Consider the following 26458-nt stretch of genomic DNA (forward strand, 5'->3'; position numbering starts at 1 on the left):
AAGTAGAAGGGAAACAGAGGAGAGGAAAAAGAAGTTGCAAGTATTGATGTGTAATTTATAAAAAAAAATTTTCAATTTATCTTCTCTCTTCTCTATTTCTCTCCAATCAAACAAAGCCTAAGTGTCTAAGTCAATATCTTTTATTTTTTGCAACATTTCTTATTATCTTTGTCCTTGTAAAAAAAAAAATCTAAATACCCTAAAACTTCCACTCGGATCAAGGTAAGTTCTGGTCTCAGAATGTCAGCAAGTTCACGAGGAGGAAGTTTGACTATAAATCATGGATTTGTGTTGCTGAAAGTTTGGATGTTTTTAATGTTAAAAAAGATTGTAATAGTAGGTTTTTGTGACATGAATAACGTAAACAAGGATACAATTTACACTACTTTTCTTTTGTGTTTCATGGATTACCAATTTGTGCTAAACATGATTTTGATAAAAGTTCATTTTAGTACGCAAGTATGAATACAAATGTTAGAAGGGTATTATTGAATCACTAACTTATATAATATAATATAGTCAAGTATGTATAATGTAAGTAGTTCTAACCCTTGAGAGATACAGAGGTAGCCAGTAGCCAAACTAGCAGTAGTAGTAGGAGTGAAAGTGGCATCATCATGTAGAAGAAAAATAAAAAGCCTCCTACTAGATTCTCATTATATGTATCAATAGCATCATTATCAATGGACAAAACAAAAGCTAAGTTATTACTTATTAGCCTTGCATTGTTTTGGAAGGATTTTAAATTCTTGCATGTGGAGCATGGTATCATAATTCATTGAAATTTTAAATTATTATTCTATCTGCAAGTGGTTTTAATTTATCATGAAACACCGTTCGAGGAAGTGTTTAAAAGATTAAACGGTGTGAACACAATTCTAAGTTCTAACAGCTGACTGCCATTCAGCAAATAAAAAAATTCTTTATATTAATTAGTTTTTAATACCTATTATTGAGGTATCTACGAATATGCTTATCACGTTATTAATTAATTATTGTATAATGTTTCAGTACTGTACAAATATATAACATCAATCAAAGAACATTGTTAGTGCATTGCAAACAACAAACACTTGAGATTCATTTGCTTGAGAAAACTCAGATCTTAATACACTACATTGATCTTAGCTACTACAACTTCCCTCAACACCTTTCGTTCTTTCTTCATCATCTGCTGCACTTGATTTTTCCAATCATGGCTGCAAAACTTGAAGGTGGAGCTTATCTGTCTTCTTTTGTTGATGCTATTTCAGAGAAGCTGTCTTCAATACTTAAAGATGACTCCGTCCTCGAAGGAAACGAATCTGCCCTGGAGTTGCTTGGAAGGTTGGAGGAAACTCTGTCTGATGTTGAACCTGTGCTTGATGATGCTGAGCTGAAGCAATTTAGTGACAAGAGAGTGAAGAAGTGGCTTGTTGATCTCCAAGATGCTCTGTATGTGGCTGATGACTTGCTTGATGAACTCTCCACTAAAGCTGCTACTGCCAATCCAAGGGATCCAGGTAACTCTTCCTTCTGGTCTCGCGCTGTTGATTCATGTATTGAAGATAGTGGTGTCAATGTCATCGAAAAAATAGTTGGCACACTAGAGTCTGTTGTAGGACGAAAAGGTAAACTTGGTCTGAAAGAGAGTGCCAAGTTGGACACATCATGGAGAATCCCATCAACATCTCTTGTTGTAAGTTCTGACATATTTGGTCGGGACGAAGACAAGGAGAACATAATCAAATTGCTGTTAGATGATACCTGCGATGCTGGATCACGTGTGACTGTGATCCCCATCGTGGGAATGGGCGGAATAGGAAAAACTACTTTAGCTCAACTTGTTTACAATGATGCCAAAGTCGTGGAAAAATTTGACACTAGAGCATGGGTGTGTGTTGCTGAAAATTCTGACCCTGTTAATGTTACAAGGATAGTAATAGGGGCAATAGATTCTTCTCCCTGTACCATGGATAATTTTGATTTACTTCAGACTAATTTGAAAAAAAAGTTGACAGAAAAGACATTCTTAGTTGTTTTAGATGATATCTGGGATGATCGACGAGACATGTGGGAGGATTTTCTGAAACCTTTTCATAATGGGAATAATAAAAGTAAGATTCTCCTAACAACCCGTAATGAAAATGTTGCTTCTGCATTTGCTGCTAATAATCTACATTATCGACTGAGTTTATTGTCGAAGGAAGATTGTTGGTCGGTGTTTTTGAAGCATTCATCTATTTCTACTCATCTTAAACAATATGCAACTCTGGAAGCAATTGGTAGAAAAATTGTTGAAAAATGTAAGGGGTTACCTTTGGCTGTGAAGACACTTGGGGGTTTATTGCGTAATAAGGATAATAAAGGAGATTGGGAGAATATACTTGAAAGTGAGATTTGGGAACTCGCAGAAGATAATAGTAAGATTGTTCCCGCATTAAGAGTTAGTTATCATTACCTCCCTTCACATTTAAAGCGGTGTTTTGTTTATTGCTCATTATATCCCGAGGATTATCAATTTGACAAAAGCCAATTAATTTTGTTATGGATGGGTGAAGATCTTTTACGACCAAAGAAAAACAATACATTAGAAAATATTGGTTGTGCATATTTTGATGAGTTAGTTGCAAGGTCATTTTTTCAACCCTCCAATACTAATAATAAGTTATTTGTAATGCACGACCTCATGCATGATTTAGCAACATTTTTTGCTGGAAATTTTTTTTTCAAATTCAAAGAATTTGGCAGTCCATACATGATGGACAATAAAACCCGTCATTTGTCATGTGCTGCAAAATATGAGGATAGCATCAAATTATTTCGAGAGGGCTATAATGGAGCAGTATGCACGAGAACATTTTTAGATTTTTCTGTGCTTCCCTATTTTCAATCACGTGATATTGAAGGGCATCCTAGGCTTTTACGACAACAATTGAGAGTTTTGTCATTAACTATAAAGTCAATGCCTGATTCAATAGGTGAATTGATTCATTTGCGTTATTTGAATCTTTCTAAGTCACCTGTTGTGGCATTGTCCGAGTCAATATGTGAATTATACAATCTCCAAACTTTGTTGTTGAGGAACTGTTATGAGCTAGAGATGCTTCCCAGTCGCATGCAAGATCTTGTGAACCTGCGCCACCTTGATATTCGAGGTGCTTGTTGTTTGAAAGAGATGCCGAAGGGAATGAGCAAGTTAAAGAATCTACAGTTCTTAAGTGATTATATTGTCGGCAAGCATGAAGAGAATGGGGTAGCTGAATTGGGAACACTGGACAATCTTCATGGCTCCTTTTGCATTTTCAAATTGCAGAATGTCAAGAATAGTGGTGAAGCTTTGGAGGCAAAGATGGGTAACAAGAAGCACATCAACACTTTAGAATTGTATTGGCCTCCAGATGGTGACATTGATGATGTTCAGACTGAAAGAGATATACTTGACAAGTTACAACCTCATCAAAACTTGAAAGAGTTATCAATTCATGGTTACCGGGGTGAAACATTTCCAGATTGGTTAGGCCTTTCTGGCTACTCCAATATGACCAAATTGATTCTATTTCGTTGTATGAATTGTTGTGAGTTTCCTGTACTGGGACAGTTACCCTCTTTACAGCATCTGGAGGTTTATGAACTTCGTGGACTGGAGAAAATTGATTTTGAGATCTACAACAAAAACAATGCATCCTTACAGCCGGAGACACCATTCAAATCTCTTGAAACTCTGAAAATACATGATATGTGTGGTTGGCGGGAGTGGCATATTCCTGATGAGTTTGATGGTTTTCCTGAGCTTAGAGTCCTTGAAATAACAAACTGTGGGGTGTTAAGAGGAGATCTGCCTGCTCATCACCTTCCGGCTCTGGAGGAACTTACCATTGCTGATTGTGAAGAGCTTGCATGTTCGCTGCCGAGGGCCCCCAAGCTTCACCAGCTTAACGTACGTAACCGTTTTTCAAAATCAAAGGTGAGTACGGGACCGCACAAGGTAGTGATTTCAAAAACCCAGCTGGCGAAGTCCGCATTGGAGTGCCTGTCCCACATCCAGTCGCCACGTGTCCAATATCTGGATATCAGAGGCTGTGAGTCAGCCTTATCAATTTCAGCAGACTGTGTGCCCGCTTCATTACAGTATCTGCAGATCCAGGACTGTTCAAAATTAACATTTTCAGAGCAACTGCAACACAAGTCGCTAACGGAGATATCTATACAGTGGTGTCATTCACTGACGTCGTTTTCATTGGGGGCCCTTCCAAATCTCCAGAAACTCACAATCCGTGATTGCCTAAACATGGAATATGTTGAGGTGCCACAGGCTCTTCCAAGTCTCCGTTATGTATGGATCTCAAACTGCCGTAGTTTAGTATCCTTGCCGGCGCTAGGGTTGGTTGCGCCCCACCTAGAGGAGCTAAAGATCCACGATTGCTCAGAAATCGATTGTTTTGCTGGGAAGTTCCTCCCGCCGAGTTTAAAAAAACTTGAAGTTTGTAGGTGCGAGAAACTAGCGAGTTGGATAACATCAAATGGTTTGCAGAGTGAAGGCCTTACCTATCTTCTCCTTGAGAATTGGAATGAAGTTAAGTCATTCCCAAGTGAAGGTCTCCTTCCTGCTTCTCTCGAGTCTCTAAGACTGCGGCGCTTTCCAGATCTGGAGACGCTTGACTGCATGGGGCTTCGCCGTCTTACCTCCCTACAACATTTAGTAATTAGCTGCAGTGAAAAGCTTGAGAATATCACAGAAGAACATGTGCTTGCCTCCATAGAAAAAATCTACATAGGGAGAGAAAGTCCTTTGAGGCTTAAGCTGCAAGAGATGGAAGACCTACAGATTAATTTCGGTAAGTGTTCTTGCTCTGATCTACCGTAAATGCAGTGCCCTCGGTTTTCATTCTTAGTAACTATGGCTGACCGTTTCACACACAAGTTTTAGTACTTTTTAAATAAAAAGTTCGTATTGGTGCCAATTATTCCAACTTTTTAAGGATGAACAAATTAAATGCTTACGAAGTAAACTTTTTCATGATCGCTTACAGTATTTGTGTGGTCTATTGCAGTTCATGATAATGATTACTATTACTATTGATTCTGATTTTACACCATTTCACGTGCGATGAGAGCACTAAGCAGCGGCATACAGGTACGTGCATACTTCATGAAATAGACTATTTTGCTTTAGTTGGGAAAAGTCATTCCAATTAGGCAATTAGGAAGAAAAAGGCCTACTTATGCGATCGAATTTGAGTTTTAATTTTTCTCTTAATTCTGTCATCTTGGGCACTTAAGAGACAAGTCTTAGATTTGAAGGTGTTCCAATCTATTTATCTATTTGAGATATTTATGAAAGTATATTTTTAATTTATCTTAATCCCTTGTAAAGTGCTGGTCTAAGCCTAGATTTTATTTGTTGACAAGGTTCTATGTTTTCAGCATACTCATGCATTGGGTCTTCCAGATTTGCGCTCATGGAATTCTATTATGTGTTGCTCATCTGACTCTTGTCATTGGATGGGGTGTGTGGTTATGCAAAAACTGAATGTTAGTATCCCAAACACTTCTGTATATCATTATCTACAATCTCTAATATACTCATAGTCATAAGGTGTTGTATAGTTTGTGAGTGCAAAAAGAAATGTAATGTTGGTTTTTATTAATTATAGGGAAGATTGAAGAGTCAACACTAATACATGGCTGAGGCAAGGTGAGAATTGCGGTGCACTAAAGTAAGTTTGCATTGTCCATGTCTTGCATTGTCCATGTCTTGCAAATTGCTAAAGTAAGTTTGCATTGTCCATGTCTTGCAAATTGCTGCCACCTCTGGCACTGTCTGTGTACATTTTTATTGACTGTATAATCGTACCCTGCTTTGTTCAGGTTTATGAATGGAGCAACTTGCTATACCAATGAATCTCTAGAACCACCACTATGTCAATTAAAGAATTTGCTTCTGCTGCAAAGAAAACAAATAATCAAGGTTACATATGCTATATAGTTTTTTGTGCCCATTCTATGCATTATTTTAATTTTCTATCATTCCTTGTACTTGTTCCTTGTCTCAAATTAATTCTAGTTGTCTTTGTTTTAAATGTAGAGTCTAAAATTGCAAGAAAATACAAGTTGTTTTGTAGATATGATAACGGTTGTTGTAAAAGGCTTGTTTGATGTATATTGACTTCGAGAAAGGCGGGGTTTCAAGAATCTTGTTTGTGTGTTGGCCATTACATCTTGGTTGTGCTTACTGAAAGACATCAGATATATGTAACCAGTTTAGCAAAAATTAAATTCATCAAATATATTATATAAACACAGTGCTACCTCCATAGGTTGATGTTTTCCTTTTTCATAAAACAAATGTTGTATTTTCTGTATCGACTATGCTATGTGTACGTAAAATCAGCCACCAAAGTCAGCCACCAGTATAAATTATAAAATACATGTTGGAATACAAATACATATTGAAAATAAATTAAATCACACATGTATTTATACACAAATAAATTGGTGGTTGATTTTGGTGTACAAAGAACATTTTTGTTTCTGTATTCTTCCAGAATTATGATACACTCTGATCATGCTTATTGTGAACTTGACAATTAAAAATTTTGGTTTCCTGTATAGGTATTCAGCCTTCCAGAGACACTGAAAGCAGTATGATTCCTTCCCTAAAACTGTTGAACCTATGATGGGAACTGCTAGCTTGTGTGACACAGAAAAACTGGTAGCTATTCATTGCTTGGTTGCACAACATCACCTACTTCTTTAATCCGTGGGTGGCTTTTTCATCAATAAAAGTCCTCTGCCAGGTGAACACAGACAAACGAAGGAAAACTTCTTGAATCCTCAAGAAGGAAGAGCTTTCCTTCTTCCACGTAAATTTTGAACCATTCAAGTGATTTTGGGATATGTAAGAGGTCAGGGGGTCTGCATGAATAAAAGGCAAAGATGATATCTGGGGAGCATAAATTTCTTCCTGTGAGGAGGAAAGAATCTCTCTACATGAAGGATCCAAATCTCCCTTGTCTGGGGCATTGAGGTTGATAGGAGATGGAATTGATGTTCTAATAACATCTTCAAGAGGTAGTTTGTTTCATTCTCTCCGAAAGTTATTACATGTTTTCCAAATGTATATTTTCTGTAGCAAGATTTTTTTTTTTTTTTTGGCATAGGAAATTTCATGCATATATCAAGTGTCCTTGGGTTTATTATTTGTAATTTTTAATACCTGAGCATGTGACTGAATTGTGATGTGTAAAATTCAGGTACTCAGACTTTGTTGATAAATGAAGTGTTATTTGTTAACTTATTGGAAGTGACATTATACCTATTGTATGAATTATTTGTTGATGTTATACAGTACTCTTGGATTTCATCAAGCTAATCTTCTATTCAATTTCAACCAGAGTAACTTGAATTCCCTAGTTCAACCATGGGATTGATCCATGGCTGAACTCACAAATGGAACATCAAAGTGGATTATCCATATATACATGCTATGCCTTCTCATCTGCTGTTTTATTGGAAGCCGAAGATAGAGCATCTGTGTCTGAGGTTTCACTTTTGCTTCTTGCAAGTACGTAAAAGTCATTGAAATGCTCATTGGTGGAGAGGGTCAGTTAATAGAGTTAATTTTATTGCATCTTTCTCATATTGTCAATTTCCACCTTGAATTTGAAAGTGAGTCCAAATTTTACAGTATAGTATTCTTATTAGAATGTTACCTGATTTTAGACCCATTTTTCTTATGTTCAGTCGATAAGATGATTATATCTACCATGAGGTAGTTAACATTTGAAGGCTTAGGTTACTTGTAGCGGAGTGCTTTGGATAAGCTAGGAGAAGAACATGCACGAATGATGAAATGCATCATCATGATGATCTCGAGGAGGTTCACGCTCCAAGAGAATGCTAAAATTGATCTTTCCTACTGTGACTGCACCTATTAAAGTGGTTAAGAAAGCTGATGTGTAAGTTTCAGCTTGTTCTTTCCATTCTTTTAAGCATATTTAGCTTGCGTGTGTACACTTGATTATGATGAATATACAAGTGGGATGGTATAGTGTGCAGCTCTTTTGTTGGCTTTCTAAGAATCACATCCTTGGAAGCTCATCATTCATTAAATAACACATAAATTAGAAAATTATTAACCATTTAATTGTAAAAACCATGCATAAATTCATGATTGAAATAATAAAATAATAATAACAATAATAATAATAATAATAATTTTTGGAAATAGAATATATAGATGAATTTGTCTTCAATTGGACTAATTGGTCATATACCAGCTGATATCTCCAAGCTTACCATGTTGGAATTACTCTCAATATATAAATGAATTTTGAAAATTTTTGAGTAATGAAAATGGAATTACTCATTCATCTCTATAATCTATAGGTTGTGAAGAATACTGCTCTTTTTAATGTACTAGTGATGCCAAAACTTTATGGTGACATTATTAGTGACCTTTGTGCTGGCTTGGTTGGGGGTTTGGGCTTGACACCAAGGTAATTTTTGCACTTTGGTAAACAAATTCTAGAAGCTACAATCTTATCACCTGGCATCATTGGTGAGGCCGTGAGGGAGGTATTGCTCTAGCTGAGGCTGTGCATGGTTCAGCACCTGATATTGCTGGAAAGGTAAGCTGCAAAGTTCTTTCTCAAACTTATATTATCTGTTATGGATCTTCTCAACTTATTACAGAATACGGGAGTTATTTGAATGCATGCATCATGAAAGTGCTCAATATCATTTTGTCCTCTACAATTTCATAAAACTAACTTGGTGTTCTCTTCTTTACAAAAAGAAAAAATTTGTGAATAGTAATTGTTGTCAACTTACTTCTCCCATAGTGGTCACAAACATGTTCTAACCTTGGAAACCTGCAACCTTTTATCAATTTAGGGTTATATTTCTGTTGCTTACCTGTATTTTCTCGGGACATGTGCTTGTGTAGAATTTGGCATATCCAACTGCTTGACTGCTGAGCGGTGTTTCAGTGTTGCGCCATTTGAGTCTCCATGACAAAGCGGACCAAATTCACAATGCCATCCTCAACACAATTGCAGAAGGGAAGTACCGAACTGCTGATCTTGGAGGCAAAGCAAAGGCAACCGAGTTCGCGAATGAAATTATTGATCATCTCTTGAGTAGGCAAGGAATTGCTGCACATTACGGCGCTTTTAGAATACTGTAAAACTCTGTTCATCCCAATAATGATGTGTGATACACACTGTAACCAAATATTAAGACAAGAAAAGGGCTTCTCACACCATGCGAGATACTTCCAAAAAGAAAAAGACACATACAAATGCTTCTCGTATCATGTGATAAACCCATGGTCATATTCTGGTGTTTGGGTTCCATTGGGAAGTTTCGGAAAGTAATTTTTTTGAGCTTTTCATCTATGAAAAATAGTAGTATTAATGTCTAGTACAATTTTTAAAATCAAATTCCAACTTTTTAAGAAGCTATTTAGGAGGTTATAGAAAAGTTAAAAAAAATGACTCTCTCATAATATTACTATTTTTTATCACATTTCTTTTAAAATAAGCACTTTTATAATTAAAAATTCAAACACAAAATAACTTATTTATAAATAATGATTTTTGTAAACAATGTAAAAAATAGATTTTAAAATTGACCCAATAAAATAAAAAAAATACTCCATCCTAAATTATTTCCTAAACTTTAGTATTTGGATAATCATCTGTATACCTAGTGAATTGAACATTTAACCATTATTATCTGTGTATAAGTAAATCGAATCAAAAGAAATAACCATCTAATTAAAAATAATAATGAACATAATCATTAGCATACCTATTGAATTGAATATCCAACATATCCATTATTCACATTATTTATCTACTTATACTTTTTCGGGATAAAAACTAAAATGGCTTCTATTTTTGCTGTGTAACCGCGTTTGCTGCTTCTATTTTTTCTTAAAAAAAAATGTGAAACCAAAATCTTTTATTCTTCCGTAATTATTAGCATGTTATCCATAAATTAAAAAAAATTAAGTATGGAAATCTCTTTAATTCTCAACCTTTCTTTTAAATATACCCAACCTTCTATGGCTATATGTATTTCCACATTTTTTTTCCTTTTTTCAATATTCCAACTTTGACTACTAAGGCTTTTGTGTTTGTTTGTTTTCTTTTAATGGATTATATTTGATAACATAGAGTGCTCTTAATTATCCTATTCTTTATATCATCACATAAAAAATCATTCATTTAGCATATTAGATATCGAATTTCTTAATATATGGAATAAGATTGGTAGTACCTTTAATTATAAAGAAGAATGAATTGCAATACCAAACAAATAGCATATTCATTCTCAAGTTAATTTTGAAATCTAAAATCAGAGTGCATTATATATAAATAAAGAGATGGATATATACATATAAAGAAGATGCATCTTTTGTTTAATAAAAAAACATATATAATATATAATCTTGAGTGTTAAAAACATCGTTGGTGCTATCTTAAACAAAGCACTTAAACTAGTAGTAGCACTAGTACACAACTGTAACAAACACATTATTATTGAATAACAAAGAACAATCATAACTAGAACACGACATTGTACAAGAATTCTACACTAAATTGATATTTTTTTTTGGTGACTACACTAAATTGATATATATATATATATATATTTTGAAAAAAGAAACTTTATACAACAGGCAGAGCAAATATAAAAGACACTAAAACATAAAAAATCCTAAAATCCAAACAGAGATTAATCCATAGTCATCTTCGCCATTGCCATCAACAACCAAATGGGTCAACACCACACCATTCTTCGTATCTCAAATTAATATATCTCTTCAATGGGATAAAATTTTCAATCCAAATGATTTGTTGAACCATGCCTTCCAGCCACTACCACCATGGCTTTTCTGAGATATCAGCTCTGTGTTCGGTTCTGCCTTTGATGAACATACTTGCTTCTTGTACAGGACAAAGTTCCTCACCCCATAAAATCCTATGGCTTCCAATGGATTCAGAGCTGTCAAAGCAGTTTCCATAAAAACCAATAAATATAATCAGTCAACTTAAAAAATCTCATGAACCAACTTTACATTATTGTAATGTTGGACTCGTACTCTTCTAAAATCACATGTTACTCTCTAACACCAAGTGTATCTCTATTCATATGATATAGAGAATTTCTATGGCTTACAAATTTAGAGTTTGATCTATATATATATATATATATTACTTAGATTATTTTTTTATCAATAATAGGTTTACTATTGTAATTTTTTTAATAAGAGTACATAAAAAGTATTTAGCTCACATAGCATATCTCTCTTTTTTTTAAAACTCTAGAATTCAAATCCTAGAGATTACAATAATAAGCCTATTATTAATAAAAAAATAATCTAGATAACAATATAAAAAAAAAATTCATGCAAACTTAAAAAAGTGTTCTTGAGTAAGAGTGATACCATCAAAGCATGCATTATAAAGGAGGAAGTCGGTGGGATCAAAACCAAGAAGAGGAAGCCTGCCTTCACGAGCATAGGACTTGAGAGCAGTTTCAATGATCGCAGAAACAGTGTCCTTTTCATTCACCACAAACCTTATTGGCCCTACGCTCCCAAGAACGTTGATACTCACCAACAACCTGTTACACTGCTGCTTCTTCTGATCCTCGTGGCTTCCCTTGCTCTTGTTCTTCTGCATCACCATCTTCTCAAAAGCACTCGTCTTCTTCATCGTAAACTCTTATTCTTCTTTAACAATAAGGATTGTATGATATAAACGGTTGGTTCAAGGATCAAGGCCTACGCAGCGGTAGCACCAAACAGTTTTGTAGGAACAAAAGGAAGTGGTTGCCGTTCCAAACTCCAGCAACCTTCGAGAAGAAGAAGAAGAGCATCTAAGAAACAGCATTCAACGCAAGGTTTTGAGTATAGAGTGACCTTGGAAGAATGCTATGCAAATTCAAATGTTAACTTTAGGAGACGATTTTAGATCGTTCACTATATATGCAAAGATTTATTCCCCGTCCTATTTTTACTGTTGAACTCTTTTTTCCGTTAATAATGAGTATGATCAATCAATTTATATTTATATTAACATTAATACAGGATTTAAGTTCGTTATCTTATGATTTGAGATATGCGATATAAATTTAAAATATTATAAAATTGAATGTTATATATTTGATTGAAAATCTAAATATCACATTTAATTTAAAACTAGAATAATGGTTGAAAAAGATAAATTTAAAAAAAAAACAAATATTAAAATCTGCTGAAAATGTATATATAACTCAAATTGTAAACCTAAAAAAAAATTGAGAGCACCTATAAAATTAGTTACAGTATAAAATATAGATAAAAAAATAAAATACATACTAAAAATAAATAAAATTATATATTCCTAAAAGCAACAAATCTTTTAAAAATTATTTTTTTTAAATTCAAATCCTAATCCTATATCCTCAAAAAATAAGAGTTAAAAAGATTTTATAAACAGAAAGTAATAATACTAACTAATTAAAAATTAGTTACACCTGTCACGCACCTGTCCTTTTTTTATCTGTAATATCTGCAAAAAAATCTCCATTTTATTTTTTAATGTATTTAATTCTTTTATTTAGTTTTTCTTGTTGATAAGATGATCATTGTTTATTTGTTTACTCTATAACATGACAAATAACTTCAATACACATATATAGAAATTTTTTTTTTTTAATCAAAGATAGAAAACTCGAATCCACGACCTCTTAATTAAATATGGGGAGATTATACCATTTGAGTTATAACTCATTGCCTATAGAAACTTATATTTATTTACATATAAAAGTGTCTTATTATTATCCTCTTCATAAAATGATACACCATACACGAAAAGTTAGTGGAATTCGTGATAATAGGATTTAAATTACAATGTTTTATCAAATAAATAAAATTATAAAAAAATATAAGTAAAAAATGAAAATACTAAACAATGTGAAAAATGAATATGATGAATATTCAATTTAATAGATATGTAGATGATTATGTTTATTATTTTTAATTGGATGGTTATTTCTTTAAATTCGATTTATTCATGTACAGTTAACAATGACTGAATATTTAATTGATTAATTCATTAGTTATACAGATGATTATTCTAATATTAAAGTTTAAGAGGTAATTTAGTGGTAGAATATTTTTTTACTTTATTTGATCAATTCTAAAACTAATTATTTATATTGTTTACAAAAAATATTATCTACCTAACAAAATTAGGTAATATAATACAATACAAAAATTGTAAAAATTCCTAAAGAAAAATAACACAAAAAAAAATAAAAATAATATAATGTAATACAATATAATTTTAAAAGATACGAAAGAGAAGAGGACAGTAATACTGGTGAGGTGCAAAAAGAATAGGAATTAGAGAAGGGTTAGAGAGAAAAAAGAATAATATATGTATGATACAGTAAAAGAGTAGTATAATAAAAATTAAAATTAAAGATGGTTTAAAATATTGAATATAGACTTGAGAAAAATAAAAAATACTTTTGCAAAAGAATGGATATTATTCTTTACTCATTAGCATTGTACACGGAGATGGCAGATGATGAACAACTGTGTTTTTTTAATAGAAATTTTTAATTAGATTTCAATTTTAACGTTGTGGGAAAAGAAATAAATTTCAACGACATTTGAAATAACTAATTTATAAATAAGATTTATAAATATGTTCATCTTAATTCTGTTATACATGATATTGTAATATTTTTTCTCAACTTATTTAATTCAAATTTATTTAGTCTATGCATTTTAAATATAAAGATCGATAACTTATGAAATATTGTTATACATTTTTCGAATCATCTATTATTTTTAATTAATTTTCAAATTATTGATCTCAAACTTATAATCATATGAATAAAAATATAAAAAATAACTCTTCTAAAAGACAATAAATAAGTAGCTGAATAACCGTTCTAATTGAATTACTGGCATAAAATAACATTACTAACAATAGTCAATTTGATTTTGGAGTTTCTACCAATAATGAAATTTTACTTGAATTTTAATCAAATTTCAGGGTGAGGGAGCAGAAGAACAAGTACTTTTTGCATCAATGATGAAGAACATCATCTATAAAAAATGTTTCAAATATTTTAAAAATACTAATATTCTAATAATTTTAGTTATTAATTTTAATTATAAAAAATATATATATAATTAAAATTAATGGCTAAAATAACTGAAATTCCCGTTGAAATACTTAAACATTTCGTGTAATATATAAGTTATAGCATTAACAATGTTCCAAATAGTTTGAACAAAACGCTGGAATAAAGAGTAACACATTACTGCATAAAGAGTGTTATAAAGTCATCTGAATTTATTTTTGGCCATTAATTAGTTATTAATATTTTTATGTTAAAGTATATTGTTGAATTACTAAATTAAAAAGAATTGAATTAATAACTAAAAATGATGACCAAAAATAATAAATTTTGATGACAAAAAAATAATGAATTAATAACAAAAGTAAACGATTTTATTAAGTAGATAATGATTTTTGTAAATAATGTGAATGATAAATTTTAAAATTGAGTAAATAAAATAAAAAAATGCTTCACTCTTAAATTACTTCTTAAATCTTAATATTAAGATAACTATCTGCACACATAATGAATTGAACATTCAACCATTATTAATTGTGCATAAGTAAATCAAATGAAAAAAGTAACCGCATCCAATTAAAAATAATAATAAACATAATCATCTGCATACCTATTAAATTGAACATTTAATATATTCATTGTTCACATTATTTAGTATTTTCATTGTTTACTTATACTTTTTCGTACGCTAAACGTTTTCATAAAAAAAATTTTAACCACAAAAAGTTGGTACGGATTAAGTGAAAAATATTAATGAGTTAAATAATTGAGACGTAAATTTATTAAATTGTAAAAAATAATATATATAAAATTATTAAATTATATGATATTTTTTATTTTTTTATATACATTTGTGTATAGATATAGTTTTTATTTTCTTAAATACATTTGTATATAGATATAGTTTTTTAAAATTTTGTGAGATTCGAGGCCACTATTCGCCTCTTTCTATATCCGTCCTGGTTGACAGAATAATTAAATCATTATAAAAGTATATTCTAAATAATTTAATTTAATAACATATAATTTTACAATTTTGTTAGGTAAATAACTGAACAACTTGAACAACAGACTATACTCGTAGGTCCAATAATACATTTACTTATTTTCATCTTTATCTATCCTAAACCCTAGTTTTATTACAATGATTCTGTCGTTGCAACCCCTACAACGACGCCCATCGCTGCCTCCCTTATGACGCCGTTTACTGTCGTCGACACGAAGCTTTTTAGTGCGGCATTCGCCCGCTTGTCACTACAACGAAACCACTGCCACACACGTCTTCAACGGCCAAATCCAACCCGATCCGTCACTACGCCACCACCCTTTTGTTTTTATTGTGTTCGTACTTGTTTCTTTTTTTTAAACTATATATTGGAGGGAGAAGAAATTCGGGTTTTTTTGAATGGTGTTTAATAATGAACATCTACATATTAGTGAAAAGAACCATCCGCATACATAGTCAAATGAATATCCTGTGGAGTATGAACATGCAGAATCAAGCAAATCAAATAAAATACCAGCAATATACCTAAATAAACATCAATTTTAGAATGAAAAAGAACCATATGCATACATAATAAAATGAATATCCGACTTAGTTGATAAGAAACAAGTAACAAAACATTAACTGTGGAGCACCAAATTCGCAATATAGTAATAGCAGTGGTGGCACAAGATTACGAAAAAGTGGTTGCCACAAAAATAAAAAAATTATAATTATAATTAAATCTAATTAATTTAAAATTTGATTTTTAAAATTAAAATGAACTTTTTCTTTTATTATGATTAAACCTAATTAATTTTTTTAACCTATTATTTAGATGGTTCAAAAAAAGCATTGTTCTCCTATCATAATTTTAATAGTTTAAATAATATTTAAATTTTTAATATAAACTTACTTTTATTTAATAAGATTCAGAGAGTTAATTTAAGTTAGGATTCTTTATAATTGTTATATATAAAAATTGAAAAAAAAAAATTGAAAGATAATGACAGAATGTGGTAAGACGTGGTGCATTTGCTTCTCCTGTGTCTCAAATTCTCAATTCTCAAACCCACTCTCACACAATCGGAAGTTCAATTCCAAAGAGAATTCCAATCAAGAGGGATGACGCCACTTCAACTTGCATTGCCGCCTTCACAGCTGCCCAGGCCCTACAGCTGTCCGCCGCTCCTCCGTCTCTCTTCTGCCACCTCCACTGGCCGCTGGTGGTCAGCTGTTGGCACTGCCACCTCCTTCGTTGTCCTTCTCATCCATCCAGCCAAGTCTCCACCTTCACACTCATCTCTATGAGGTTAGTTTCTTTCTTTCTAGTTGATTAGTCTTGCACTTAGGAAATCATTATTTTCTATGTTAATTATTAAAAGCCTTTCTAATCCAATTGCCATTCGTACCCTATTTCATCCTCTCATGAACTTGAAGCCTAAGATGAATTAAAGGTGATAGTAAATAATAAAAGAATTGTAGATTGGATAATGGGTAAAGAAGAGACTAGTTGGGAGATGAGGTTTATTAGGAATAAAACACATGACAAGAAACATGCATTTCAAAAGACTTGCATTGAGTACAGGGGAGAAAATGAGTTCAAACTTCAAAGAGAGGAAGAAATGGATACAAGAAGCTAGTATAATAACAAATGGGTGCAGTAGCTATAGCTAGATCGCGACATGCATGTCATGAGGTAGTGGTATGCTTAAAACTAATAGGCTGCTCAAGGCAATATGGTGGAATGGGCACAAAGGAAACAACTCTTGGAAACTACCAAAAGACTTGAAGTGGCGTTAATTTTGATTGCTGTGGCAGAGCTCTATAATTTCATTAGTTCTCTTTAAAATAATTGACTACAATGGTTTTCTTATGAGCTTATTCATGTTGTGCATGTTTGGTGTGGGTTGTTTTAGTGTGTTATGTTTGGAGTATTTTGACTTGTAATTGTTGTGACTTAAAACTCGTGGTTTTTGGTCCGTTCTTGATGGCAATGCCAAAGGAGATTGATCACAAATCTTTTGTTGTTTTCTTCCCGTTTAGGGTCGAGCTTGTACGAACAATCTAAAAACAAGAAATGTCCTGCCAATACTTTGAGCCAACGTCTTATGTTTATACTATTAAAATTTAGAATTTAGAGTTTATGGTTTATAATTTAGGGTTTAGGGTTTAGTGTTTAGGGTTGACCAAGTATTGGCTAAAAATCGATAAATTTTGTTAGTCATGTAGTATTATTCTCCCAATTTAGGTACTAACAATTTTCACGCTGTACAATTGTCCTAATCATGCAATTTGCCGGAAGAAATCCCTAGGAATATGAACATTACAAATTCACCTTTCATCATTGCCTTACCAAAAAACTTTCTCCCTTACCATTCAAAAAACTGGAGATATTAGTCCTCCTTTGTGTATGTACAACTTGCGATGACGATTTATATGTTTAGGAATTTCGAGTATAATAACAAGATAGCGACGAGGTTGTCTAAGATTGAAATTGTCAGGGACCAAATCAGGGTGTTAGTAATTTTAATTCTTTCTCCTTCTCCATGCTCAATCTACTCTTTGTATCAACATCTGTGTGTTTGTAGGGGTGCTCTTTCATTCGAGCTGCTTGGACCCGAAGATCTCGAAGTGAAGCTGCAAAGAAACCTAACAGGAAATCATGGAAGCAGAGGACAGATATGTACATGAGACCGTTCTTACTAAACATTTTCTTTTCAAAAAGATTTATTCATGCTAAGGTGATGCACCGAGGAACAAGCAAAGTGATCTCTGTCGCTACAACAAACGCTAAGGATCTTCGAAACTCTCTCCCCTCCTTGACAGATCACAATGCTTGTAGAGTGGTTGGAAGGCTTATTGCCGAGCGATCAAAGGAGGCTGATGTATACGCATTGGCTTATGAACCAAAAAACAATGAAAGGATTGAAGGTAAACTGGGTATTGTTATCGATACCATTAAAGAGAATGGAGTAATTTTTGTTTGAGTTCATTCCTTATCAATATAGATTAGTCAATAATATAGTTAAATAGATGTAGTGAAGTACCATTAGTTTGTTTTTATATTTGTTGTCTTTTTCTCCCTCTAATTGCTCCCATTATTTTAATATGCATTTGTACAACCACCAATATAATGGTGAGAAATAGAGGAGATGAGAAAAAAAAGTTACAAATTTTGATGTGTAATTTATAAAGAAAATTTTTCGATTTATCTTCCGTTCTGTCTATTTCTCTCCAATCAAACAAAGCCTAAGTGTCTAAGTCAATATCTTTTAGTTTTTGTAATATTTCTTATTATCTTTGTCCTTGTAAACTCCGCCTATGTTACACTTGCGGTACATAGCCGGTCCCAAGCCCGGATAAAGGAGGAGGGTTGTGTTAGGTCTTCGGCAACCAACATAAAAATATAGCCGAACCCCCATGACATGAATCTTTGTCCTTGTAAAAAAAAGTATTTAAATACCCTAAAACTTCCCCTTGGATCAAGGTAAGTTCTTGTCTCACAATGTCAGCAAGTTTAGGAGGAGAAAATTTGACTATAAATCATGGATTTGTGTTGCTGAAAATTTTGATGTTTTAAATGTTAAAAAAGATTTAAATAGTAGCAATAACTTGTAATTTTTTGTGGCATGAATAAAATAAACAGATACAATTTACACTACTTTTCTTTTGTGTTTCATGAATTACCAATTTGTCATGTTAAGATAAACAAACTTTTTACAATTCAACGTTGGTAAACATGATTTTGATAAAAGTTCATATTAATACTCAAGTATGAATATACATCTTAGAAGGGTATTATTGAGTCACTTATATAATATAACATAGTGAAGTATGTATAATCTAAGTAGTTCTAAGTCACTTATAGACAAAGAGGGGGGCACTAGCCAGCAAGCAGTAGTAGGAGTGAAAGTGGCATCATCATGTAGAAGATAAATAAAAAGCGTCCTACTAGATTCTCACTATATGTATCATTATCACAAGGGACAAGACAAAAGCTAAGTTATTAGCCGTTACACTGTTTCGGGAAGGATTTTAAACTCTTGCATTGGAGCAAAGGTATCATAATTCATTGAAATTTTAAATTATTATTTTATCTGCAAGTGGTTTTAATTTACCATGAAACACTGCTCGAGGAAGTGTTAAAAAAATTATTAGAGATATAATATCGAGTATGAACACAATTTTCTAAGAAATATATATATTTTTAAATAGATTCGAATATTACTTAATACTAATATTATATCTGTAACAGCTGGCTGCCATTCAACAAATAAAAAATTCCTTAATCTTTTTATATTTTTAATTATTTTTTAATGCCTAATGGAATTTGAGTTTAAAATCTAAGGGATGCAAAAAAGAACTACTTACTCTAACAGTCTAACCAAGTGAATTAACGTACATTTTTAGTTTAGTTGATAAATTTGTTGATTTTATTGCTTATATTATAACAATTGTTGGGGTATGTACGAGTATGCTTATTATGTTATTAACTAATTATTATATGTTGTTTCAGCACTAGTATATAAAACTAAGCAAAGAACATTGTTAGTGCACTGCAAACCACAAACACTTGAGATTCCTTGTGCTTGAGAAAATCCAGAGATCTAAATACAATACATCGATCTACGTATAACAACTTCCTTCAACCCCTTTCATTGTTTTCTCATCATCTGGTACACTTGATTTTGAATCATGGCTGCAAAACTTGAAGGTGGGGCTTATCTTTCTTCTTTTGTTGATGCTGTTTTGGAGAAGCTGTCTGCAATACTTGAAGATGATGACTTTGTCCTCGAAGGAAACGACTCTGCCCTGGAGTTACTTCAAAAGATAGAGAAAAGTCTATATGATGTTGGACCTGTGCTTGATGATGCTGAGCTGAAGCAGTTTAGTGACAAGAAAGTGAAGAAGTGGCTCATTGATCTTCAAGATGCTTTGTATAAGGCTGATGACTTGCTGGATGAACTCTCCACTAAAGCCGCCACTGCCACTCAAAGAGATCCAGGTAACTCTTCTCCCTGGTCTCACTATGTTGATTCATGTATTGAAGATAGTGGCATCAATGTCATCGGAAAAACAGTCGCCACACTAGAGTCTGTTAAAAGACGAAAAGGTTATCTTCGTCTTTTTCCGAAGGAGAGTGCCAAGATGGACATCTCGTCATGGAGAATTCCATCCACATCTCTCGTTGTAAGTTCTGACATATTTGGTCGGGACCAAGACAAGGAGAGGATAATCAAATTGCTGTTAGATGATACCTGCGATGCTGAATCACCTGTGACTGTGATCCCCATTGTGGGTATGGGTGGGATAGGAAAAACTACTTTGGCCCAACTGGTTTACAATGATGCCAAAGTTGTGGAAAAATTTGGCACTAGAGCATGGGTGTGTGTTGCTGAAAATCCTGACCCTGTTAATGTTACAAGGACAATAATAGGGGCAATGGATTCTTCCTCTTGTAACGTGGATCATTTTGATTCACTTCAAACTGCTTTGAAAGAAAAGCTGACAGGAAAGACATTTTTAGTTGTTTTAGACGATGTCTGGCATGATCGACGAGATATGTGGGAGGATTTTCTAAAACCTTTTCACTATGGGAATACTGGAAGTAAGATTCTCCTAACAACCCGTAGTGAAAAGGTTGCTTCTGTGTTTGCAGCTAACAATCTGCATTATCGACTTAGTTTATTGTCGGACGAAGATTGTTGGTCGGTGTTTTTGAAGCATTCATCTATTTCTACTAATTCCAGTCAGTATGCAACTCTAGAACCAATTGGTAGAAAAATTGTTGAAAAGTGTAAGGGATTACCTTTGGCTGTAAAGACTCTTGGAGGTTTATTGCGAAATAAGCATATTGAAGGGGATTGGAAGAATATACTTAAAAGTGAAATTTGGGAACTCTCAGAAGATGACAGTAAAATTGTTCCCGCATTAAGAGTTAGTTATCATTACCTTCCTTCACATTTAAAGCGGTGTTTTGTTTATTGCTCAATATTTCCCGAGGATTATGAATTTGACAAAGACGAATTAATTTTATTATGGATGGCTGAAGACCTTTTACAACCAAAGGAAAACAACGCATTAGAAAATGTTGGTTGTGCATATTTTGATGAATTAGTTGCAAGGTCATTTTTTCAACCTTCCAATACTAATGAAAAGTTATTTGTAATGCATGATCTTATGCATGATCTAGCAACGTTTTTTGCTGGAAAATTCTATTTCAAAGTCAAAGAATTCGGCCATCAACACATGATAGACAACAAAACTCGTCATTTGTCATATGCTGCTACAGAAGATGAGGATAGCATCAAATTATTTCAAGAGGCCAATAATAGAGCAGTACACATGAGAACGTTTTTATATTTTTCTTTTCTTCACCATCCTAAATCAATTGATATTGAAAGCGATCCTTGCCTCTTACGCCAACAATTGGGGTGTTTAAGAGTTTTATCATTTGAACGGCTTTTGCTAGCTTCATTGCTAGATTCAATAGGTGAATTAATCCATTTGCGTTATTTGAATCTGTCTGACACACCTATTGTGACATTGCCCGAGTCAATATGTAAATTATACAATCTCCAAACTTTGAAGTTGAAGAATTGTGCTCAGTTAGAGATGCTTCCCAGCAGCATGCAAGATCTTGTGAACCTGCGCCACCTTGACATTCGAGGTGCTTCTCATCTGAAAGCGATGCCGAAGGAAATAAGCAAGCTAAAGCATATAAACTTCTTAAGTGATTATATCGTCGGCGAGCATGAAGGAAATGGGATAAGAGAACTGGGAACGCTGGACAATCTCCATGGCTCATTTTGCATTTCCAAGTTGGAGAATGTCAAGAATAGTGGTGAAGTTTTGGAGGCGAAGATGGGTAAAAAGAAGCACATCAACACTTTAGAATTGAATTGGCTTCCAGATGGTGACATTGATGATCTTCAAACTGAAAGAGATATACTTGACAAGTTACAACCTCATGAAAACTTGAAAGAGTTATCAATTGTGGGTTATCGGGGTGAAAGATTCCCAGATTGGTTAGGCCTTTCTTGCTACTCCAATATGACCAAGTTGAGTCTGGATCGTTGTATGAATTGTTGTAAGCTTCCTTCATTGGGACAGTTACCCTCTTTACAGCATCTGGAGTTTTCTGATCTTGATGGGTTGGAGAAAATTGATTTAGAGTTTTACAACAAAAACAATGCATCATTTCAGCAGGAGACGCCCTTCAAATGTCTTGAAACTCTGAAAATTGTAAATATGTCTGCTTGGCGGGAATGGCATTTTCCTCAAGAGTTTAATGGTTTTCCTAAGCTTAGAGTCCTTTCACTAAAAAGCTGTCCGGTGTTAAGCGGAGATCTTCCTGCTCACCTTCCGGCTCTGGAGGAACTTAACATTGTTGAATGTGAAGAGCTTGCATGTCCGCTGCCAAGGGCTCCCAAGCTTCACCAATTACTTGTAGAGGGTTCTTCTATGTCTTTCGGGGGAGTGGAACCGCACAACATAGAAATTTCAGGAACCCAGCTGGCAAATTCCGTATTGGAGTGCCTGCCCCACATCCAACCGCCACGTGTCCGATGTCTGCGTATCAGTAACTGTGAGTCAGCGATATCAATTTCAGCAGATTATTTGCCCGCTTCATTACTATTTCTGCAAATCTATCATTGTTCAAAATTAACATTCCCAGAGCAAGTGCAACACAAGTCGCTAACGGAGATAGAGGTAGTGGGGTGTGGTTCACTGACATTGTTTCCAATGGGGGGCTTTCCAAATCTCGAGAAGCTCAAATTCTATATCTGCGAAAGCATGGAATATGTTGTGGTGTCAGAGGCTCTTCAAAGTCTCCGTTATTTTGAGCTCTCACATTGCCCCAGTTTAGTATCCTTGCCGACGCTAGGGATGGCTGTGCCCCACCTAGAGGAGCTGCATCTATACGATTGCCCAGAAATCGATTGTTTTGCTGACGAGGGCCTCCCGCCGAGTTTGAAAAAACTTCAACTCACTGAGTGCCACAAACTCGCGAGTTGGATAGCATCAAAGGGTTTGCAGAGTGAAGGCCTTACCCATCTTGAGCTTTGTCGATGCAGTGATGTAAAGTCGTTCCCAGGAGAGGGTTGCCTTCCTGCTTCTCTTGAGTTTCTAGAATTGTGGAAGTTACCAAATCTGGAGACGCTTGACTGCAAGGGGCTTCACCATCTTACCTCTCTCAAAAATTTAAGAATCAGATACTGTGACTACCTTAATAATATAAGAGAAGAACATTTGCTTGCATCCATAGAAAATATCTTCATTGGGAATGAATGTCCTTTGACGCGTAAGCTGAAAGAGATGGAAGACCTACGGATTGAATTTGCCCGTTACTACATGGGTAAATGTTTTTGCTCTCATCTTCCCAAAACTCATGCAGTCATGCTCATTCTTTGCATCAACCATTTTCATTCCCTTGTAATACACCAATGCAATGTTTATTATCTTTTCATTCTTAGTATTTAAATAAAACCATCTTATGGGTGCCAAAATTTTCCAAAAAAGTAAACTTTTTCATGATTGCTTCTTTATTGCTTACAGTATTTGTAATTTTATATGGTATATTGCAGACTCGGATTACTCTGATGATGATTACTGGTACGATTGATTCTGATTTTACACCATTTTATGTGAATGAGAGGGGTCAAAGGCATACGGGTACGCACATACTTCTTGAAATGCATTATTTTTCTTTATTCTTGAAAAGTTATTCCAATTAGGAAGGAAAAGGGTTACTTTACTTCTTGAAATGCATTATTTTTCTTTATTATTGAAAAGTCAATCCAATTAGGAAGAAAAAGGGTTACTTTTCTTATGCCATTGAACTTTAATTTTTTTTTTATAACTTCTGTCTTCTGTCATCTTGAGCACTTAAGAGACAAGTGGTAGATTTTGAAAGTGGTACAATCTATTTATCTATTTATGAAAGTATATTTTTAATTTATCTTAATTCTGCGTAAAAAGTTGGTCTAAACCTAGGTATTATTTAATGCCAAAGTTCTAGATGTTTTTCAGCATACTCTTGCATTGGTTCTTCCAGATTTGCGCTCATGGAATTCTAATATTCTCATATGTGTTGCTCATCTGACTTTATCTATAATCTCTAATATACTCATAGTCATAGGGTGTTATATAGTTTGTGAGTGCTAAATGAAACAAAATGTTGATTTTTGTAAATAATAGGAAGATCGAAGTCTGAGGAAAGGTGAGAATTGGGGTGCACTGAAGTAAGTTTGCGTTGTCCATGTCTTGCAATCGCTACTACCTCTTGTGCTGTTCCTGTATATTTTTATTGACTGTATAATCCTACCTGCTTTGTTCAGGTTTATAAATGGAGCAACTTGCTATACCAATGAATCTCTAGAACCACCGATTATGTCAACTAAATTTGCTTCTGCTGCAAAGAAAGCAAATAATCAAGGTTACATACCGTTTATAGCTTTTTGGGCCCATGTTATGCATTATTTAAAATTTCTATCATTCCTCGTCTCTATCTAATTATAGTTAGCTCTGTTTTAAATGTAGAGTCTAAGATTCCAAGAACATGCAAGTCGTTTAGTAGATATGATAATGCAAGAATTCAATTGTGCTTACTGAAAGACATCAGATGATAGTAACTAATGTTGCAAAATTTAAATTCAATGGGTATTGGGCTTCTTATAGTAAACTTGACAATTAAAAACTTATCTTTCCTGTATAGGTATTGGGCTTGCCAGAGACCATGAAAGCAGTATGATTTCTTTCTTGAAACATTGAATCTATAATTGGGACTGCTAGCCTGTGTGACTTGAAAAACCGGTAGCAATTCAATGCTTGGTTGCACCCTAGGTAAAATGTATTAGACTAGAACATCGCCTACTTCTTTATTAGACTAGGTAAAATGTATTAATCTGTGGCTTTTCATCAATAATAAATCCTCTGCCAAGATAACACAGACAATTGAAGGAAAACTTTTTGAATCCTCAAGAAGGAAGAGCTTTTCTTCTTTCACATCAATCTTGAAACCATTCAAGTGATTTTGGGATATGTAAAAAAACGGTAAGGGGTCTGCATGAATAAAAGGCGAAGATGAGGAGGAAAGAATCTCTCTACTTGAAGGACCCAAACCTTGGCAAAAAATTTCCCATGTATGGGGCATTGATGAGGTATTGCACTAGCTGAGGCTGTACATGGTTCAGCACCTGATATTGCTGAAAAAGTAAGCTGCAAAGTTCTTTCTTAACCTTATATTATCTGTTACGGATCTTTTCCACCTTGTTATCAACTTATTACAGAATATGGGATTTCTTTGAATGACTGTTTCATGAAAGTGCTCAATATTGGTTTGCCCTCTGCAATTTCATAAAACTAATTTGGTGTTCTTTTTCTTCTTTAAAAAGGATAAAATTGTGAATAGTAATTGTTGTCAATTTACTTCTCCCATACTGGTCACAAACAAGCTCTAACCTTGGAAAATTACAACCTTTATTGAATTTAGGGTCATATTCTGTTGCTTACCTGTATTTCCACTGGACTTTTGCTCGTGTAGAATTTTGGCAAATCCAACTGCTTTACTGCTGAGTGGTGTTTCAATGTTGCGCCATTTGAATCTCAACACAATTGCAGATGGGAAGTACGGAACTGCTGATCTTGGAAGCAAAGCAAAGACAATCACCAATGCAATTATTGATTCACTGATCAATGCAGTGTTATGGCCTTGAGAGGGTTGGAGTCTCTTACGCTTCTAAAATGCACTTTGAGTCTTTGATTGATAACCCTCTTTAGTCCATTTTGCTATTCTTTGTCAATAATATAGTTAAATAAATGAAGTACCATACACATGTTTCATTCATTCTTCTTTCATGACTCTGCCTGCTATTTGCTTAATTTAAATTCAATAACTTACTGGAAATCGCCACTCGTTTGTGTTCCTCAGGGTTTGTTTTGTTGGAGTAATTCACACCAATACAATCACGCCAATGTTGGGAATTATCCCAAAATAATGTATATTTTTCCTTTTAACTCCAAAACCATATGTTTGAGTATATACTTGATCCAAATCATGGTAATACCAAAATGGGAAAACAAACGTTCAAGTTTCTGATGTTGTGAAGGAAAAAAGGCGAGGAAAGAGGATTGTTTTTACGGCAACAATCAGACAAAAGCTGTTTCTTTTTTTTTCTTTTTTTTTTAACTAATGATACTATTTTGATAATTTTTTCAACTAAAAGTTTGTAATTGCGAAAATTTATTACCTTGGCAAAACTTTGATAGGATTCTCTTTCTCTATCTCGATAGTGGAATTTGCCCTCTTTGTTAATCTGTTTTATATTAAAACTAATC

At 33.7% G+C, this 26458-nt stretch overlaps 4 protein-coding genes across 33 annotated transcripts; 3 read left to right on the plus strand and 1 right to left on the minus strand.

Moving 5' to 3' along the window:
- Window positions 1-1053: 1053 nt before the first annotated feature.
- On the plus strand, window positions 1054-9405 carry LOC112776791 (putative disease resistance RPP13-like protein 1). Of its 28 annotated transcripts, none has more exons than XM_072226763.1 (11): window positions 1057-4817; window positions 5034-5116; window positions 5407-5514; window positions 5637-5699; window positions 5851-5950; window positions 6595-6694; window positions 6780-7053; window positions 7377-7584; window positions 7777-7940; window positions 8371-8612; window positions 8930-9405. In XM_072226763.1, exons 1-2 carry the CDS (start codon window positions 1196-1198, stop codon window positions 5060-5062), a joined length of 3651 nt encoding a protein of 1216 aa, XP_072082864.1. In that variant the 5' UTR covers window positions 1057-1195; the 3' UTR covers window positions 5063-5116; window positions 5407-5514; window positions 5637-5699; window positions 5851-5950; window positions 6595-6694; window positions 6780-7053; window positions 7377-7584; window positions 7777-7940; window positions 8371-8612; window positions 8930-9405. The 28 variants fall into 28 exon arrangements, with proteins under 28 accessions (XP_072082868.1, XP_072082853.1, XP_072082854.1 ...); XM_072226762.1 differs by having other exon boundaries at window positions 7377-7546; window positions 7726-7940; XM_072226767.1 differs by having other exon boundaries at window positions 1054-4817; window positions 6595-7053; window positions 7331-7584; window positions 7726-7940; window positions 8973-9405.
- A 1113-nt stretch (window positions 9406-10518) lies between these two features.
- On the minus strand, window positions 10519-12416 carry LOC112777744 (uncharacterized protein At4g22758-like). The gene is made up of 2 exons (XM_025822134.2): window positions 11438-12416; window positions 10519-10995 (listed from the first exon to the last, which is right to left on the minus strand). Exons 1-2 carry the CDS (start codon window positions 11706-11708, stop codon window positions 10814-10816), a joined length of 453 nt encoding a protein of 150 aa, XP_025677919.1. The 5' UTR covers window positions 11709-12416; the 3' UTR covers window positions 10519-10813.
- A 3699-nt stretch (window positions 12417-16115) lies between these two features.
- On the plus strand, window positions 16116-26027 carry LOC112776804 (putative disease resistance RPP13-like protein 1). Of its 3 annotated transcripts, XM_025821057.3 has the most exons (8): window positions 16143-16427; window positions 17707-18049; window positions 19635-23477; window positions 23707-23794; window positions 24320-24363; window positions 24460-24557; window positions 24837-25334; window positions 25665-26027. In XM_025821057.3, exons 3-4 carry the CDS (start codon window positions 19814-19816, stop codon window positions 23742-23744), a joined length of 3702 nt encoding a protein of 1233 aa, XP_025676842.1. In that variant the 5' UTR covers window positions 16143-16427; window positions 17707-18049; window positions 19635-19813; the 3' UTR covers window positions 23745-23794; window positions 24320-24363; window positions 24460-24557; window positions 24837-25334; window positions 25665-26027. The 3 variants fall into 3 exon arrangements, with proteins under 3 accessions (XP_072082887.1, XP_025676842.1, XP_072082888.1); XM_072226786.1 differs by having other exon boundaries at window positions 16116-16427; window positions 17707-23477; XM_072226787.1 differs by lacking the exons at window positions 16143-16427; window positions 17707-18049 and having other exon boundaries at window positions 18430-19748; window positions 19833-23477.
- Window positions 17543-18105, plus strand: LOC140182090 (uncharacterized). Its single transcript, XM_072228195.1, has 2 exons — window positions 17543-17614; window positions 17707-18105. Exons 1-2 carry the CDS (start codon window positions 17543-17545, stop codon window positions 18103-18105), a joined length of 471 nt encoding a protein of 156 aa, XP_072084296.1.
- Window positions 26028-26458: the final 431 nt, after the last annotated feature.

Source organism: Arachis hypogaea, chromosome 19 (assembly GCF_003086295.3).
Source record: "Arachis hypogaea cultivar Tifrunner chromosome 19, arahy.Tifrunner.gnm2.J5K5, whole genome shotgun sequence".
Lineage (NCBI taxonomy): Eukaryota > Viridiplantae > Streptophyta > Magnoliopsida > Fabales > Fabaceae > Arachis > Arachis hypogaea.

What these genes read in the sequence shown, in the direction of transcription:
- LOC112776791 (XM_072226767.1), top strand. Translation starts at nt 1,196, where the DNA reads ATGGCTGCAAAACTTGAAGGTGGAGCTTATCTGTCTTCTTTTGTTGAT. An exon ending in AGACCTACAGATTAATTTCG is followed by an intron (nt 4,818 to 5,033) that starts GTAAGTGTTCTT and finishes GGTCTATTGCAG; the next exon opens with TTCATGATAATGATTACTAT.
- LOC112777744 (XM_025822134.2), bottom strand. Translation starts at nt 11,708, where the DNA reads ATGAAGAAGACGAGTGCTTTTGAGAAGATGGTGATGCAGAAGAACAAG. An exon ending in TTATAATGCATGCTTTGATG is followed by an intron (nt 10,996 to 11,437) that starts GTATCACTCTTA and finishes CTGCTTTGACAG; the next exon opens with CTCTGAATCCATTGGAAGCC.
- LOC140182090 (XM_072228195.1), top strand. Translation starts at nt 17,543, where the DNA reads ATGACGATTTATATGTTTAGGAATTTCGAGTATAATAACAAGATAGCG. An exon ending in GGTTGTCTAAGATTGAAATT is followed by an intron (nt 17,615 to 17,706) that starts GTCAGGGACCAA and finishes GTGTGTTTGTAG; the next exon opens with GGGTGCTCTTTCATTCGAGC.
- LOC112776804 (XM_072226786.1), top strand. Translation starts at nt 19,814, where the DNA reads ATGGCTGCAAAACTTGAAGGTGGGGCTTATCTTTCTTCTTTTGTTGAT. An exon ending in ATTTGCCCGTTACTACATGG is followed by an intron (nt 23,478 to 23,706) that starts GTAAATGTTTTT and finishes GGTATATTGCAG; the next exon opens with ACTCGGATTACTCTGATGAT.